Source organism: Giraffa tippelskirchi, chromosome 3 (genome assembly GCF_054371585.1).
Source record: "Giraffa tippelskirchi isolate mGirTip1 chromosome 3, T2T-mGirTip1v1.2.pri, whole genome shotgun sequence".
NCBI classification, from domain to species: domain Eukaryota; kingdom Metazoa; phylum Chordata; class Mammalia; order Artiodactyla; family Giraffidae; genus Giraffa; species Giraffa tippelskirchi.
The window spans coordinates 77,535,316-77,554,052 of record NC_137277.1 but is presented as its reverse complement, the minus strand read 5'-3'; the positions used below and the strand labels follow the sequence as shown (position 1 = coordinate 77,554,052).

At 36.4% G+C, this 18,737-nt stretch overlaps 1 protein-coding gene across 2 annotated transcripts in view; it reads left to right on the top strand.

Moving 5' to 3' along the window:
- ITGA4 (integrin subunit alpha 4) overlaps nucleotides 1–18,737 on the top strand; it is an 88,906-nt gene that overhangs the window by 45,069 nt on the left and 25,100 nt on the right. For both annotated transcript variants that reach the window (XM_081581025.1, XM_081581024.1), the window contains exons 15-17: nucleotides 4,291–4,445; nucleotides 15,586–15,735; nucleotides 18,218–18,294. In XM_081581025.1, coding sequence (XP_081437151.1) covers nucleotides 4,291–4,445; nucleotides 15,586–15,735; nucleotides 18,218–18,294 — 382 coding nt within the window. The remainder of the gene's footprint in view (nucleotides 1–4,290; nucleotides 4,446–15,585; nucleotides 15,736–18,217; nucleotides 18,295–18,737) is intronic.

The window sequence follows — 18,737 nt, the reverse complement described above, 5'->3', positions numbered from 1 at the left end:
CAAAAGTCTGTCCTTTATGTCTGCATCTCCTTTTGCTGCCCTGTAAATAGGATCATCAGTACCATCTCTCTAGATTCCATATATATGTGTTATTTTATGATATTTGCCTTTCTCTTTCTGATTTACTTCTCTCTGTACAATAGGCTTTAGGTTCCTCCACCTCATTAGAGCTGACTTAAATGCATTCCTTTTTATTGCTGGGTAATATTCCATTTTGTATATGTAGCGCAACTTCTTTATCCATTCATCTTTTGATGCACATCTAGGTTGCTTCCATAGCCTGACTATTGAAAATAGTGCTTCAGTAAACATTGGGGTACATGTGTCTTTTTCGATTAAGACTTCCTCAGGGTATAGTCCCAGTAGGATTGCTGAGTCACATGATAGTTTTATTCCTAGTTTCTTAAGGAATCTCCATACTGTTCTCTATAGTGGCTGTATCAATTTGTATTCCCACCAACAGTACAAGAGGGTTCCCTTTTCTCCACACCTTCTCCATCATTTATTGTCTGTAGACTTTTTGATGACGATCATTCTGACTGGTGTGAGATGATACCTCACTGTAATTTTGATTTGCATTTCGCTAATAATATGCAATGTTGAGCATCTTTTCTTGTGTTTATTAGCCATCTATATGTCTTCTTTGAAGAAATATCTGGTTAGTCTTCTGCCATTTTTTTGACTGCATTGTTTACTTTTCTAGTATTGAGCTACATGAGCTGTTTATATATTTTAGAGATTAATCATTTGTCAATTGTTTCATTTCTATTATTTTCTCCCATTCTGAGAGTTGCCTTTTTATCTTGCTTATAGTTTCCTTTGTTATGCAAAAGCTTTCAAGCTTAATTAGGTTCCTTTTGTTTATTTTTGTTTTTATTTTCATTACACTAGGAGGTGGGTCATAGAGGATCTTGCTGTGATTTATGTCAAAGAGTATTCTGGCAGGCAGATTCTTATCCACTGTGCCACCAGGGAAGTCCTGAAAAACTAGCTTTGATATGGTTCATCCAACATTGTGGTTAATCTCAAATCTTATGTATGTCACTTCATAAGCATTATTTTTTTTTTTCTAGCAAGTAAATGTTCCTAATTATATTATATTTAAGCTAATGTTAGGATAACTACTAATGAAACTGGCCCATGGTAGGAGAGAAACATAAAAGAGTTTACCATTTTGATGTTAAAAATTCATAAATTTCCTGTACCCTACAAGATCTGTCAAGAGTTGTTCATACCCTTGACCCTGCAGGCTGTCCTCTGAAGGGAAGCAAATACTGAACCAAGCTTTAGATATGTGACAGAGGCCTCAGTCTGAATTAGCCTGTAATAAGAAGTATAGAATGAGCCTGATATTTCTACTTTAGATCAGGTTCATTTTTTAACTTTAATTTTATTCGAGTATAGTTGATTTGCAATGTCTTTAGTTTCAGGGGTACAGCAAAGTGATTCAGTTATACATATATTCATTCTTTCTTAGATTCTTTTTTACAGATATAGATCAGATTCATGTTTAATAATGCTCTGCAAAAGTCCTCATTAAAGATTCAGTGATGGGACAGTGAGAGAACCTCCATTCGACTATTGATTGAAGAAGTAGCTGTTTGAGAACATGACCCTAGTAACACAGTGATGCAGGCAAGCTGATGGATTATCTGAGAGATACACGTTAAATAGATAGAACTATTTTCCTTTATGGAAAGTCGGTGTTTGTTGTACTACAAATTCCATTATGACCAAATACTTCTTTAAATGATTGAAAACAAATATATGAAAATCATAAATAATCATAGCATTGTTGCAGAAGCACACTTTATAGTTGTTGTAAAATGACTCCTTGGGAGAAATAATTCACATGGTAAACATATTTAGTAAAACCAGGACATTTTGCCTCTTACTGCAAGTGGATTTTTATTTCCCTTCTTTCATGTACTTCTTATCTGAGCTCAGGGTGATGAATTTGTAGATGGCAATTTCAATTGCAACTCTATCTCTGAGGCACTGAATCTCGGTTATTGTAATTCTGAAGATGAACTTTATTTTCTAAATAAAAAGAATGATGAAAGATTCATTTGAAGTTTGTAGGAGTGATGTAGGTTTTATATTTATGTTTCCTTGAAGTAAGCAGATAAAATCCTTCCAGAAGAATAAGTTATGCCTAAAGTATAAATGAACACTTGAGGAATTATATAAATTATTTTAAATATCACTTATGAATTATTTCTCCTGTTTAATGAATGACATCTCAGAAGACTATTAGATATAGCTTGTTTTGCAAGGAAACTTTTTATTTTTCAATTTTTTATATTGAGGTATAATTGGCATACATTATATTAGTTTCAGGTGTACAGCATGATGATTCAATATTTGTGTATATTGTGAAAGAGTCACCAAAACAATCATCCCTTATCATACATAGTTGTAAATTTTTTTCTTGTGATGAGAAATTTTAAGGTCTACTTTCTTAGCATCTTTCAAATGGGCAATACAGTATAATTAACTGCAGCTCCCTGATAGCTCAGTTGGTAAAGAATCCACCTGCAATGCTGGAGACTCTGGTTCAATTCCTGGGTCAGAAAGATCCACTGGAGAAGGGATAAGCTATTCACTTCAGTATTCTTGGGCTTCCCTTGTGCCTCAACTGGTAAGGAATCCACTTGCAATGTGGGAGATCTGGGTTCAATCCCTGGGTTGGGAAGATCCCCTGGAGAAGGGAAAGGCTACCCACTTAGGAATTCTTGGGCTTCCCTGTGGCTCAGATGGTAAGGAATCTACCTGCAATACAGGAGACCTGGGTTTGATTCCTCTATTGGGAAGATCCCCTGGAGAAGGGAGAGGGTACCCACTCCAGTATTCTGGCCTAGAGAATTCCATGAACAGTAGAGTCCATGGGGTCGCAAAGAGTCAGGACAGGACTGAGCGACTTTCACTTTCACCATGCCATTCATTACATCCCCATGACTTATCTGAAACTTTGTATCTTTTGATCTCCTTCACCTACATTTCCCATCCTGACCCCTCACCTCTGACAGCTACCACTCTGACAAAGAACCCTTTTAAATCCAAGAAATAGATCTTTCTTTCCTAATAAGATCAGTCTTGGAATTTTTTGGTTGTTATAAATTTTTCTTTTTTTTTTGTTTATTGGCAGTCTTCTTTAGCAGGTGATCATTTACTATGTCAGATTTGAAATAAATTCTTATCAAAGGGCCAGAATATTTTTCGAGAGAATGTCTGACTACATTGGTTTTTGCACAAATCAACACTGGAAGATCAAGCCAGAAACCAATAAAGATAAGAAGAGAAGTACCCAGGGTCTAGGGCTAGAAAGGAGATGTCAGGGTCAACTGTTATATAGGTTTGACTCTTACATCATCTGTTCACTCTACATTAAAAATAAATAATTAAAAAGAAAGATAGCAACCCCTCAAATTGGAAACAAGCGAAAATAAATGAACCCAAACCACACCTGAAGGTCTTCTCTAGTAACTCAATAGTAAAGAATCCACCTGCCAAGCAGGAGACCATGTTTGACCCCTGGGGGTCAGAAAGATCCACTGGAGAAGGAAATGGCAACCCACTCCAGTATTCCTGCTTGGGAAATTCCATGGACAGAGGAGCCTGGCAGCTACAGTTCATGGGATCGCAAAGAGTTGGACACGACTGAGCTACTAAGCAGCAGCAGCAGCAAATCATATATGAAATTTGTTCTGTAACCACACAAGATAAAATTATTCCAGGTGACATTTGCCTGCACTACTCTGCCTGTTCTTCCTCAGTCAGATGTTCTAATGACCAAAGGACTCAAAAAAGGCTGAAACTTTACTCAGAACTTTTATTATTAGTAACAACTTTGGTATTATAGTTTTGAAATGTTTATATATGGGTGGTGGTATTGGTTTAGTTGCTAAGTCGTGTCCGACCCTTACAGCCCTATGGACTATAACCCACCAGGCTCCTCTGTCCATAGGATTTTTCAGGCAAGAATACTGGAGTGGGTTGCCATTTCCTTCTCCAGTTTATATATGGGAGGATTAAGCAAATAACCAAAGATGTTAATTTTCAAAGTTTATAATTCTTTTTTTAAAATTTGTAAAAATAATTTCTGAAATATACATTTTAAATTGTTTCCTCTTTCATATTTCAGGTTAGTTTTTAGAAAGTTATTTAATAAAGATAATTTAGTATGTTCCCAGTATTCTACATAACTGTGACTATTACCACTTCAAAGATAAAGAAAATAAATACCTGTATATAATTATATTCATTACGATTCTCTCTACATTTTTGCAGTTTTGTTTTATAACATGAGCCTGGATGTGAACCGAAAGGCAGAGTCTCCATCAAGATTTTACTTTTCTTCCAATGGAACTTATGATGTGATTACAAGAAGCATAAAAGTATCGAGCAAAGCAACTAGCTGCAAAACACATCAAGCATTTATGCGGGTAACGTAAACTTGTTTTCATAAACAGATATGTAAGCTTCAGTATTATCAATACATTTAATTCTTATTGCATTGGTATGTTTTATAAAACATAGTGAAAAGTGTTAATGCCTCCTGAACTATCTAATCTACTACTATAGTCTAGATGTTAGACAATCCTGTGACCTGGATAATTCAAACTCTACTTACTGCTTCTTCTTTGTTTCATATTTATCACATTTAGTGCGTCTCTGTTTTTAAAGATTTGCCTTTTCCTATCCTCAGTTGTTACTGTCCCATCTCTGTTTACATGCTTGCCTAAAAATGTAAATATCAAGTAGTTCTGCTGAGCCCCAAATCTATGCCTGGTAGATATTGGGGGCTGGGGAGAGGCTGGGGAAGTTGGTTTGTTTTTCATATGACTTTAAGAAGCAGAATCGAATGTGGCTGCTTTTGGATCGTGCCTTTATCTCTGTGCCAGCACTGTTGGTGATGTCAGTGGGAACTTACACAGTTGTCGCATGGTGGGGATCATCTGTGGGCCAGGATAATGGCTCTCATGATGGTTTGGTGTGTATTCTGCCAAAGCATAGCCGATTTCATGTTTCTTTTATTAAAACACTCATTCCCGAACTGATCATCACTTTCCTTGCATTGGTCACATTTTATTGTATGAAGCAGTGCCAGGTCTTTTTCATTAGGGAATGGTGTACTTCATCAGAAAATCTATTGTCACAAAAAAGCCAAACTATTCCCAGGAGCCCTTTCTGGGATTTCAAATAGTAGCCTCAGCTTAGACCTTAATTTTCCCTTAGATACTTATTTCAAGCAAATGCAAACAAGCAACAGGGCTATTAAATGTTAGGAGCAATAATCCTTATGCTATTTCCTCATCTCCCTTAACAATTTTTATTATTGTACTAGGGTAAAGCTATTAAATGGTTGAGAGCCAAAAGTATAGAACGATATTAGAGTAACCATCATTGATATGGTGGGGATTAAAGAGTTTTTTTTAAATTCTACACAGTTAATTTTATTCCAGTTAACCAATTTTAGAGACTAACATTGAGACTATTTTAAAGATAATAAAAGGCCCAGCATTAGACATTGATAAATACATTGTGTTGAATTTGTATAAATGGCAGTAAATTGATCTGATTTATTGGTCCTGTTTCTTGGTATTGTTTCTATGACTAAGGGTCCATCAAAATTGTGCACGTTCCTCAGAATAAGCTTGTACCCGAAATGACGATTGAGCAGAGGTTTCTGTGTTAGTTGCATGTATACTTGTTGTGTTACCATGGTAGCGACAACAGCAGGTTACAGCCATGACTTTGGGCCATAATGCCAAAGTCAAAAATAGCATTTAGCTCTGGGATTGGTACATAGTGGGGCTGTTTATTAAAAAATGATTGTTTCTTCCAATGTTGTTTTTCCTTTGTAAATTACCTTGCTTTTTTTGGGGACATTTTAAACCTGTTACATAGAAAGTCAGAAGGCTACTCCAACACCCTCCCTTGCAACAAATCCAAAGGGTAGGTGTAAAAACTACAGAAGCAGCTGTCCTAACCTTGAGTTTTGTCAAGGACTTCTAGGTGTTATTTGGGAAGAGATGAAAATATAATATGTGCATTTTCCACTCCCACCAGCATGGTATCCAAGGCATTCAGAAACATTAACTGAATTGCTCCTTTGTTCTGTAAAACATGTCCAGTGTCAGGGGTGTTATTATACATATGTATTCTACCTCAGCACCCATTACAATTAAATAAGGTGATACTTTTTAATTATGTTCTCAGGCCCACAGCCCCTACCTCTCAGAGGACAACCCTCCTGCTAGTTGGACATGCTTCCTTTGTATAGGTTCTGTTGGCTATATCAATTAAGCTCTACTTCTTTTTCCAATTAATTTAATAGATATTGATTACTTATGTGGTGTCAGGTTCTATTTGAGACTTTTATATAGGTCAATGACTGAAACATAAAAAATGTTACTACCCTTATAAAGCTTATAGTGTAGCATGGTGAGATAAACAACAGTGTAACAAAATGTAAATTTTATAGTATTTTAGAGGAAGATAAGAGTGTTAGTTGATCTGTCTTTCCCGACTGTTTGTGACCCCATGGACTCTAGCCCACCAAGCTCCTCTGTCCATGGAATTCTCTAGGCAAGAATACTGGAGTAACTGTTCGTTTCTCCAGAGGATCTTCCTGACCCAGGGACTGAATCTGGGTCTCCTGTATTGCTGGCAGATTCTTTACCATCTGAGCCACCATATGAGTAGTGGAAAAAGGAAAGGAGAGCAGACAGACTATAGGAAATAACAGTGCTGGGGAAGGATAAAGGGAGTGATCTTAAATAAGGTGGTCAGAGTGAGTTTCATTCAGAAGGTGACATTTGAGCAAAGACTTGAAGGAAGCGAGGAAGTTACCAGGGGCAATGTAGATGCCTGGGGCAGTGGTCCTCAACTTTGGCATCCAACAGCAGCACCTGGGAAGCTGGTTAAAAGCCCAGATTGCTGGGCCCCACCTAGAGTTCTTGATTCAGTAAATCTTCAGTGAGGCCTGAGAGTTTCCATTTCTACAAAGTGTACAGGTGATGGTGATGCTGCCAGCTTGGAAACTATGCTTTGAGAATCCCCCATCCAGGAGGAGAACAGTACAGAAAGAAGAATTAGGTAAAAAAACCCCTCAAGACAAGAACATGCCTGGTTGTTTTAGAGAATCATGGGGAGGCAAGGATGGCTGGAAAAGAGAGCAAGGGGGAGAGTAGTAGAAAAAAGGTCAGATCACATAAGATCTGTGATTTTTTTTTTCTCCAAGTAAAATGGGATCTATTGTAGAGTTTGGAGCAAGAGAGGTGGCATGATATAACTGAGTAATAATAAGGAATACTCTAATTGCTTCCTAATTGCTCTGTTGAGACTAGGCGGCCACAGGGTGACACAGGAAGAAGAGGATACTTCAGTAAGTCAGCTGAGAGATGATGGCTCCAGTGAAGGTGGTGGTAGCGGATATGGTGAGAAACAGGGCAAGACAGATCCTGCACAATTTACTGAAAGATTGCATGTCTAACATTCGAGAAAGAAAGGCTCCAAAATGATTCCAAGGTTGTTAGCCCAAGCCACTAGAAGAATATGGTTTTCATCAATAGGGCAAGGGAAACAGTTCTCAGGTGGAAAATACTGAAGTTCAGTTGTGGACCTGCTGAGCTGGAGAGATTTGTTTGACTTTTAAGTGTATAGAGCAACTCAGCATTTAAATATACTCATCTGGAGTTGGAGAATGCTATGGAACTAGAAATGCCTCTTTGGCATATGAATGAGGTTTAAAGTCATATGAGGTGGCTGAGATCATGACAAGAAGAGAGAAGAGCCAAGGTCTGTACTCTGGGCAGTACACCATGAGGAGATTGAAAGAGAAGGCTTACAATGGAGATGAGAAGCACCAATCAGTAAGGAAGGAAATCAAGAGCTCCTGGCATCCTGGAAGTGAAGTGAATAAAGCAGGGTAAAGAGGAGGGCATGATGATGTTTTCAGTGCTTCTGCTTAGTCAAATAAGATGAAGACTAAGAACTCACTATTGGGTTTGGCAATGTAGAAGCTATTGGTGATCACAACAACAGTGTTTCAGGGGAATAGTAGGGGGAAAGGAGGAGAAGAATTGGAGACAGAGAGTAGTTTATTCTTTCACAGGTTCTTGCTCCAAAGGGGACTGAAGAAAAGGGATTGGGAATCAGTAGCTGACAGGAGAAGTAGAGCGACTTTTTTTTTTTTTCTTTTAAGATAAGAGGAATAGCATGTCTTTATGCTGATGGGTATGTCCTAACAGAGTGAAACATTTAGGAAATAAATGAGAAGAAAGAATAATTGGAGCAAAGTTCTCAAGGCAAAAGCAGCAGGATTTAATTGTACAAATGAAAGATTGATTCTAGGTAGGCACGTGCATAGTTCATTTATGTGCACATGTTGGGCACGTGTGGTTGGGAGGACTGGAAGTTCTCTTCTGATTGCTTTAATCTTCCCAGTGAAATAAGAAGCAAAGTCATTAGCTTCAGTTAGAGTGGAAGAGGTGGTGTTTAGAGTTTAGGAAGAAGATGTGAAATAGTCTTTTCAGAGTGTGAGAGAGTGAGAAGGTATAGTTTGGTCCTGAGATGGCATTAGGCTCTCTCTTGCATCAGAAGGTGAGATGAGTCAGAATGGCTGTGGTTTTTTCCAGTCACATTCAGCCTTATAGGTGGGAGTAGATGACAGTCAACCGTGGTTGTGGTCTGCCAATAGAGTGACGCAAAGGAGAAAAGAGAGGGTTGAGGAGTATGCAAGTGAGTGGTTACCTTGTTGGCTATGAAGATTAAGCAGGGTAAGGAGAGGAGAGAGGACATCAAGAGGGTGGGTGAGGAACAGGGGGAGAAAGATGAATTGGAGATCCCAGTGGGATCAGCAAATTGTTGGACTTGAGTATTAAAGACAATGAGCCAGAGAGATCTCACCAGTTTTACAACATGTAAGAGCTGTTGGGGATCTGAAGGTGAAGAAATGATTGAATTTTGTTTTTATTCTTTCACACAACCCGTTGGTGATCTCACATAAATGAAAGTTTTTAACCCTATTTATATTTTAAAAACCCATCACAGTCTTTGATGGTAGAAAACTTGGCTATTTTTAAAATTCCAAATCTTCTCAAAAATCTTGACTTTTATTACATCCTTCTCTTTTAATCACACATTTTAGTTTCATGTATTAGATCTTCTTGGAATGTGGTAGACATTTTTAACAATTAAAAGTGATCACATCACTGGAATATAAATTTGTTGGTATGTTATTTTTCTGAGACTATATGGTCATTTATCTGGTTGGTAAGTGTGCTTTTCTCAAGTCTACTTAATCTACTCATAATTAAAACAGGTATTACATAAGATTGTTTTATGTAAATGATCAAAATGTGTTCTTCATAAAATAGAAATTATTATTTTTTCCTTATAGAACTCCATTTTTTAGTTGTCTATAATTATGCCAAGCTTTAGTTTTTGCCATTAGAGCCTTAAAATTATTAGATGTTATGAAAGAAGAAACTAGAATTTAGAGTTGGGAGTTAACAAAAGGTTGCTATGATAGAAAAGAATGGTTAATTTTTATGACTTATAGTGTTTTACCTATCAGAATTGTATTAGGTATCACTTTTCCTTTATGAAAATGTTCCCTCAGTCATGTAAGCACATGAAAATGAATCCTTGTCTTTGTTGCCTTCATAAGTACAACTTGATTTGGTCTTAGACACTTCTTAGGAAAAGAGCTGAGGACAGGGGATAATTTTGAGGCTATTTTGATTTAGAAAAACCTAATCAATAATTGCCAACAGTTTTTTAGAAATGTTGGAGCAGCCATGCTAGTAAGACTTACCTTAAGGTTTTTAGAGATGATGTTTCTTAATTGATCTTGATGGAATCTCTGCATCAAAACACTCACTGATGTTTGGAAAGAGGACAAATGATCCAATGAGCTTAGTGGCCTTAGCATGTTCTATAACAAGCATGAAGTCAACCTGCCTGTGTATTTAGTAGACTATAGTTTATTCTTTCTTTGCTTTCTCTGAATTCTAGGTTTCTGAAATAAAGGAATTTTATTTTGTTACATGAGTCTTTGGGTGACTTCTAAAACTCATCATTTTCAGTAATAACTTGAAAAAAATGAATGTGTATTTGATTAGTAAATATATCTATTTGTATTTTATTTCCTTATATTTTTAAGCTATACAAGTTTATACATAGTTTAATGAAGTACCATTTGCTCCAAAGTAGTTATATTTTAGCCTCAACACACTATGGACTTTCTGCTGAAAATGTAAATGCAAGCAAACTATATAACTATACTGATATTATGGTATCCTAGAAGTAGATTGATTATTCCAATATATATTAATTCTTTGTTAGATTCAAGGTCTTTGAAGATATTATCTTTTCCATGTTTGTATTCTTAGAGCTAGCACAGCTCATTATATAAGGCCCTTAATTGAATAATATTTAATAAATTTATAGATGATGTGTTCTCAGTGCTTTTTAAATAATTCTGTGAGGAAAAAAATCTGAGAATAGTCTACTGGTATAATGGTTAGAGTACCTGCCTTGGGGATGTTATCTTTTCTCTGGAAGTTTTAGTCCCAGGTGTTTGACAGTTCACTCTCTGAAACATACTTAGCAGATGAAATGGTATAATTACATATGGCCTTCCTGGCTCAGATTCCAGTCTGTGCCCTAGTCTTCCCTTCTCCCATACCAACTCATTCCCCACATTGGCACCAGAGCAGCATTTCAAAAACACAAGTCTGATCACATCCCTTATTTAAAAGTCTTCTATGTGAGCATTTCCCCACGCCCTTTCAAGTATAGATTAGTGGCTCTCCCTGTTCTGCACTTGTGTCTGCGTGTATCAGAATGTTCATCCCCCCACCACATGTGTGGATTTATGGGTTATAAACTGTGCCATAGACACTGACTTTCAGTTTTGTGTCCCTGGATCCTGCCTTCTACAGAGTAGTCCCATCAATAGATATCTTCACATGTTTATTTATACCTCAACATCATTTTTCATTTGGTAATATTTTATAAATATTTCTGGCTCCACCCTTTAAGTAAATTCCTTCACTACATAAACATAGTAGGAGGACATGGACCTACAGCTCCGTTCTCAAGTTGGCCATACTACAAATTTCTGTGAGATCAGACAATAAGGCAGACTTTGTGTAATTTCTGGCATGTGCTAATTTGCATGCTTGTGAGTGTCCTATTTTTATGTAGTTGTCCATAAAAATGTGGCATGGAATCTTCATTATTTTTAATATAGATAGCACATGCCCATCCAAATTAAAAATTTTAAGCAAATCTACTTTTTCCCTTCTATATATTAATTAGTCACTTTAAGACATTTCTGATATTATAGCTTTTGTCCTTAGGTGGAGCTGTTAAAGTTAAGTAAGTGTGAATATCTGTCAAATACAGTTCTTGTAAGAGCACATGTACATTTTATATATTGTGAGAAAAGCATAATTAATAGCTAATTAGGATAATGAAAGTAATATACACCAGATGTAGAGAAGACCTTGTGGAAAATTAGTATGAATTAGATAACATGTGATGTGGTCAAAGCGAGCTTGTTGAGAAGAATTAAAACAGTGGACATGTGGAGGGACAATCAGTGGCTGTCTAGCTCCTACACCTAGGGAATAATTTAATCAAGTTTGCTATTGTAATACTCAGGGCTTCAAGCTGTTCCATTTTCACAAGTCGATAACTTGGGATTTGGACCTTGATTTGCAGCATTCCTGTATGGTCCAGGTTTCAGGTTGAGATGATCACTTACCAAGTAATCTAATAAAAATATCTCCATGTGTGCGAATGGGAAAGCCATGAGAGTCTTGAGTGCTTTGAGTCATGCTGCACATCTTCCAGGTACCACTTCATTAGTACAAGTCTAATTGCTTCCCTAGTGGCTCAGCAGTAAAGAATCCACCTGCCATTGCAGGAGACATGGTTTGATCTGTGGGTCAGGAAGATCCCTGGGAGAAGGAAATGGCAAGCCATTCCAGTATTCTTGCCTGGGAAATCCTAAGGATAGAGGAGCCTAGTGGTCAACAGCCCATGGGGTTGCAAAAATGTCGGATACTACTTATCGACTAAGCAATACTTGCATTAGTAGAAAATGTAGCTCATTTTCTATTTAGTGTTCATTAGTTGGCAATAGACTAACTTTATTTTTTTCTCACTCCTTCCAAATAGTCACCAGAATTTATTACAGGAAACTAAAGATCTGTAATTCCTTGGTTGGCTTATATAGCTACATTCTGAAGTAATATATGCACATAATAATTATAATATTTAACATCTATTGAGATCTTAATACATACCAAGCATTGAGCTAAGTATTTTACATACATTATGCCACTGAATCCTCACAACAATAAAGTGTAGGTGTCATAATCACCATTATTACCAACCATTTTCAGATGAGGTAATTGGTCCATAGATTATGTAATTTGTCCAAGGTTACATAGATAACAAGTGAGGGACCTGAGGTTTGAACCCTAGTATTCTACCTTCAGACCACTTGATTTTAACCATATATATATATATACACACACATATATATACACACATATATATATATGTTGTTAATGATGAGAAGAAACAATTCCATCCTTTTTTAATTACATAAAGACATAGAATAGGTGTAGTCTTTTATGTGATGTGTAATATTTATTAACTAACTTTTATCAAAAATTAATACAGATGTAAGCAGCATAGCTATAATCTTTATGATAGGTATTTCTTCTATTCATTAGGGGTTATTAATTTATGAGCTTTGGAAATCTGCCTTTAGACAGAAATGTTTAAGCTATACTCCAACTCTGAATTGTCTGTAAATAAAGAGAAATCCACTGACATTATTCACTAGAAGGTTTGTCAGTTACAGTGTCATGGATCTACTAAGGAACTAAGCGTAAATATAAACCTCATAAATATAACTCAATTATAGTTAAAATTAATATGTCTAGTCCTAGTGAAAACACTTGAGTTCTTTTAATGGTCAAGAGGGACTTTCCTGAATCTATTTTTTTAACAAGAACTATAGTTGGGAAAGATTGAAGGCGGGAGGAGAAGGGGACGACAGAGGGTGAGATAATTGGATGGCATCACCGACTCAATGGACACGGGTTTGGGTAAACTCTGGGAGTTAGTGATGGACAGGGAGGCCTGGTGTGCTGCAGTTCACGGGGTCGCAAAGAGTCGGACACAACTGAGAGACTGAACTGAACTGATAGATTGAAATGGGCATATGAAAACTAGAGTCAAGCCACGATTTACATTTAAGTTTTTAGTGTGAAAGACAATGAGTGTGAGGAATTTTTCAAATATTTTCTGAGTATGGTAACAATTATAATACCAAAATAAGAAAAGAAAAGAAAAACTGCACAGTTCCTATGTGCATGCTGAGTCGCTTCAGTCGTCTCTGACTCTTTGCAATCCTGTGAACTGTAGCCCACCAGGCTCTTCTGTCCATGGGATTCTCCAGGAAAGAATACTGGAGTGGATTGCCATGCCCTCCGCCAGGGGATCCTGACCCAGGGATTGAACCCGCATCTCTTATGTCTTCTGCATGGGCAGGCGGGTTCTTTACCACTAGCACCACCTGGGAAGCCCAGTTCCTATGTGGGTGTACAGCATCGTCTGATTGTGAGCTTCCTTCTCAGATCCTGAGATTATATCTATTTTTAATTCTGTTGTGCATAAGACACTTTTTCTATAGATTTACTATCAATATTTCTTATTTCTTATAGTTTAAATGGTCAATTGAATTCTGTTATAAATTCTCATGGATTACTTCATAGTGGACTCTTATTTGTCCATGTTCCTTGTTGTTCTTGTTCACTCACTAAGTCATGTCTGACTATTAGCGACCCCATGGATTGCAACACACCAGGCTTCCTTGTGCTTCACTATCTCCCGGAATTTGCTCAGATTCATGTCCATTGAGTCGATGCCATCCAAACATCTTATCCTCTGTTGACCCCTTGTTATCCTGCCCTCAGTCTTTCCCAGCATCAGGGTCTTTTCCAATGAGTTGGCTGTTCGCATCAGGTTGCCAAAGGTTCTGGTTGCCAAAGCATCAGGTTGCTGATGCTTCAGCTTCAGCATCAGTCCTTCCAATGAATATTCAGGATTGATTTCCTTTAGGATTGACTGGTTTGATCTCCATGCTGTCCAAGGCACGCTCAAGAGTCTTCTTCAGCACCACAGTTTGAAAGCATCAATTCTTCGGCGCTCAGCCTCCTTTATGGTCTAACACTCACAGTCATACATGGCTACTGGAAAAACCATAGCTTTGACTATATAGGGGCTTCCCTTGTGGCTCAGCTGGTAAAGAATCCTCCTGCAATGTGGGAGACCTGGGTTTGATCCCTGGGTTGGGAAGATCCCCTGGAGAAGGGACAGGCTACCCACTCCAGTATTCTGGCCTGGAGAATTCCATGGGCTGTATAGTCATTGGGGTCACAAAGAGTCAGACATGACTGAGCAACTTTCACTTTTCACTTTGACTATATAGACCTTTGTCAGCAAAATGTCATCACTGCTTTTTAATACACTGTCTAGGTTTGTCATAGCAAGACAGGAAGAAAAATGAGTCTGCTTTGTTCAGTATATACTGAAAATTTTATATCTGTCTAGGCAGGGCTCAGAGAATTGCTTTCTAAGGAGTGCCATGTTTTTTATCTTACCTGACTTCCTTTTTTTTTTTTTTTTTTCACAGAGCTGGGATTCTTGAACACCTTTACTATTTAGGGAAGCGTTTCCTTAATTGAATGTCAAATGCTTTTGAACTTACTTTCTTATTTTATTTATTTATTTCAAGTTATTTCAGTGTGTGTGTGTATGTCAGTAGATAATTTTGATAGTAATATAGTGTATTCCCATTTAACAAAGGGGCTATTGAATAATCAAATGAAAAAGATGATAGAAATTTTAAGTTCATGGGAAAGTGTTTTTAAAAGAGAAAAACAATTTCTGCATGTAGAAATAAAGATTAAAATATATGAATTGACAATCAGTGGAATAAACTCACAAGTTGTTTCTTTGGGGGCAGAAGACAGTACCATTTAAAATTCTAATCACTCAGACTTTTTGATCACATATAGATAAGATTAAGAATGATAAATATTGTGTAAAAATTAGTAAGGTATTAAACTTAGAGTGTCATACAGAGGAAAATGGATTCCAAATGGGTTACAATTCCTGTGTAATTGATAAATCCAAGAACTCTCTCTTTGTGAAAGCACAATAAATATAGAAATACTGTAACAACTAATAAGAAAATTGTATGTATAGAAAATAGCATGGAAGAAAATATGCTGAAATGCACACCTCTATTAGATAGTTCTGGTTTTTCTTTTTAATAACTTTTGTCTTTTTCCTAATAAACATGAATGCGTTTGATATGAGTGAAAATGTACAGTTCAATTTTTTTAACAATATAGCTTAAAAAGAAAGGATTTTTTTTTTTTGCTTCCACATGTTGTGTTCAGCCTTGTGTAGGAAAGGAGGGGCTTATATATTTTTTTTATTTACAGGCTTCTTTTTATTATTAATTCATATGGTTTTCAATTTCTTTAGAAAGATGTACGGGACATCCTCACCCCAATTCAGATTGAAGCCGCTTACCACCTGGGGCATCATGTCGTCAGTAAACGAAGTGTAGAGGAATTCCCTCCACTTCAGCCAATTCTTCAGCAGAAGAAAGAAAAAGACATCATTGAGAAAACAGTAGGAATATTTTTCTTTATTTGAAACATTATGTGACACACAACTTTTTTAATATTATATAGTTCTGCGGAAGTGACTATCTCTCTGAATTCTTTTTAAAATTTTAATGAATTTTTTTATAAAAAAGATTTATGGTATGTCTTCTTTTCCATTCTTTTTTATTTTTTATTTTCCCTTTAGGATATTGAACTGAATACTTTTAACTGTGCATTTAGTCATAGCAGTGATTTCCCGTGTATACATAAAATGTTAATTTTCTCTCCTCGATACCTTGTCAGTGGAGAAAGTATATTTCTAGCAAGGACTTCTAATGGAAGTGAGCAGCATTCACAAGCTATTCAGTGTCGTCATGTGTGTTCAACTTATCTTTCTCATTTTCTGTCTCCTTTTTCATTTTGTCTCCCTCTCACTCACCCTGCCCACAGATTCACTCATGTCTTATTAGATGGATTTTACTCATTTATAAACATGTATATTTAGTTACACAACAGTTTCTCTTTTTTTTTTTTTAAATAAATGTATTTATTTTAGTTGGGGGCTAATTACTTTACAATATTGTAATAGTTTTTGCCATACATTGACATGAATCAGCCATGGGTTTACATGTGTTCCCCTTCCTGGACCCCCCACCCACCTCCCTCCCCATCCCATCCCTCTGGGTCATCCCATTGCCCCGGCCCTGAGCATTTGTCTCATGCATCGAACATGGAATGGTGTTCTGTTTCACATATGATAATATACATGTTTCAATGCTATTCTCCCAGAACGTCCCACCCTCACCTTCTCCCTCAGAGTCCATAAGATTGTTCTATGCATCTGTGTCTCTTATTCTGTCTCGCATATAGGGTTATCGTTACCATCTTTCAAATTCCACATATATGCATTAGTGTACTGTATTGGTGTTTCCCTTCTGGCTTACTTCGCTCTGTATAATGGGCTCCAGTTTCATCCATCTCAATAGAACCGATTCAAATGTATTTTTTTTAATGGCTGAGTAATATTCCATTGTGTATATGTACCACAGCTTCAGTTTCTCTTTTTAACTTAACTATATGCTTTTCAACCGCATCTCAGGATCTAAATGCATTTGAGATTGACCCTGCACTCTAACCAGTGAACTGCTTTTTAAAATGTATGCCAAAATATATCCGTTTCACTGACAGTTTATTCCCAGGAGTCCAGTTCAGATTTTTACTATCCAACAACAAAAAGATAGAGTCAAAGAATGTTTGGGGCTGTGGTAAAAGTACTCATTAAAACATTCACTTATGGCACACAGAATGCAAAAGATGAAAAGGACATTTAAAGATCTAGTTCATATCCTGTCCAGGCAAAATTGCCCCTAAGTCACTTCAAGATACTTGAGCTTAGAATCAGCACTGTCTGCTCTCTGTGCTAAATCAAATGAAGATGATAACTTAAGAGCAAATTTTCTCTATATCCTTGTATGAAAATATTTATGGAAGTCAGTTTTTTTCACTCTTCTGTTGAACTTCAGCTTTCAATATCAACCACCTTTAAATGCCTTTAATAACGAGCATCTCAATATTTTAAGTACATAAGCTCAAATCTTAGCAACTTGCAGTTATATTAAAATGAGCTGCATTTTGATTCTTCAAACAACCTGCTTTACAAATAAGAGTAGTAGAAAAAAGTTATATTTAAGTCATCTAGAGAACAATTTACGCTTTCCGCTTCCCTCTGCTCCCCTGGCATAGGCAGTCTCTGGTCTGATATGGCATTTGACGGTGCTCCACTCACTTTCCCTTTCATGGGCCTGGCTCCTCCTCTGACTCTCTAGACTCCTCTCTTTTCTGTGTCTCTCCCCCTCTCACCTGTCCCTCTCTGCTTTCTTTCTTTTCATATCTTTTATATCTGTATTTCTTTGTCCAGCTTTTACCTAAGGGCTTCCTGTGTACCTACAGTATCTCTGGGTTCTATTAAAATGCTCAGAATTAAATAAATTCTGGAATCTCTCGATAAACTATCATTTGTTTTTATTCACTGTATTTTCTAAGTAAAATTTCTACATTCTATTATTTTCAACAAATATAAAGTCACTGTTCTACCATCTGTGAAAACTGTGTCATGCTTACACATAATAAGCAGGGTCACATGGCAGCACCAGAAAATCTAGAGGAATTCAGTGAAAAAATCTTGGCAGCACAAGTTTTAAACACTTACAGAGGTTACTATCACAGTTTGATTAAACTTCTTTTTATACAACTACTATGAAAGAAAGAATTTTTTTTTTTTTACTTAACACAGTTAGATTTTAAATTTACCTATTGAAAGAACTTGGTTCCTTTAGCCCTGGAATTGTCATCTGAACCTTCTAATTCTCAAATTGAACTCTTTGAAAGTTATCAATTTGCTATATTAATTTTTTCCCATGTATTGTAGATAAGTTATTCTTTAAAAAACATGGAAATAGGCCTACTGATTTTAACTAAAATAAAAAATATTGTCATTTTATTTCCAGATAAACTTTGCCAGATTTTGTGCCCATGAAAACTGTACTGCTGATTTACAAGTTTCTGCAAAAATTGGATTTTTGAAGTAAGTGTACTTTGCTCTCTGTTATTCATCAGGATGGGGTATTTTATATGTGTGTGTGGGTTCTAAAGAATAAAGGACTAAGAACTAATCATTGGGGGTTCACAACATGTAAAGACCTGGAAAAAAAAGCAGCATTATGCTGAAAGAGACTAAGTGATCTATACAGCAGTCATATAAGCATACTTTCAAAGGTGATCACTTATTGAAAGAATGAGACTATGTGAGCACCATGGTTTTATCAGGCATAATTTTAATCTTTTTATTGATAACTCAGGTATTTCAGGATTTAAGTGTGTTTAGATTATCATTAATATAATTGTATTTATTTTTCAGGCATTTTAAAGTGCCTGTTAATAGAATTTTAGTGGCAAAATGAGCTAACCTTTATTACATAATGCTTAGTATTTTATCATCCAAAAACTATTTACATAGTTCAGTGAAGT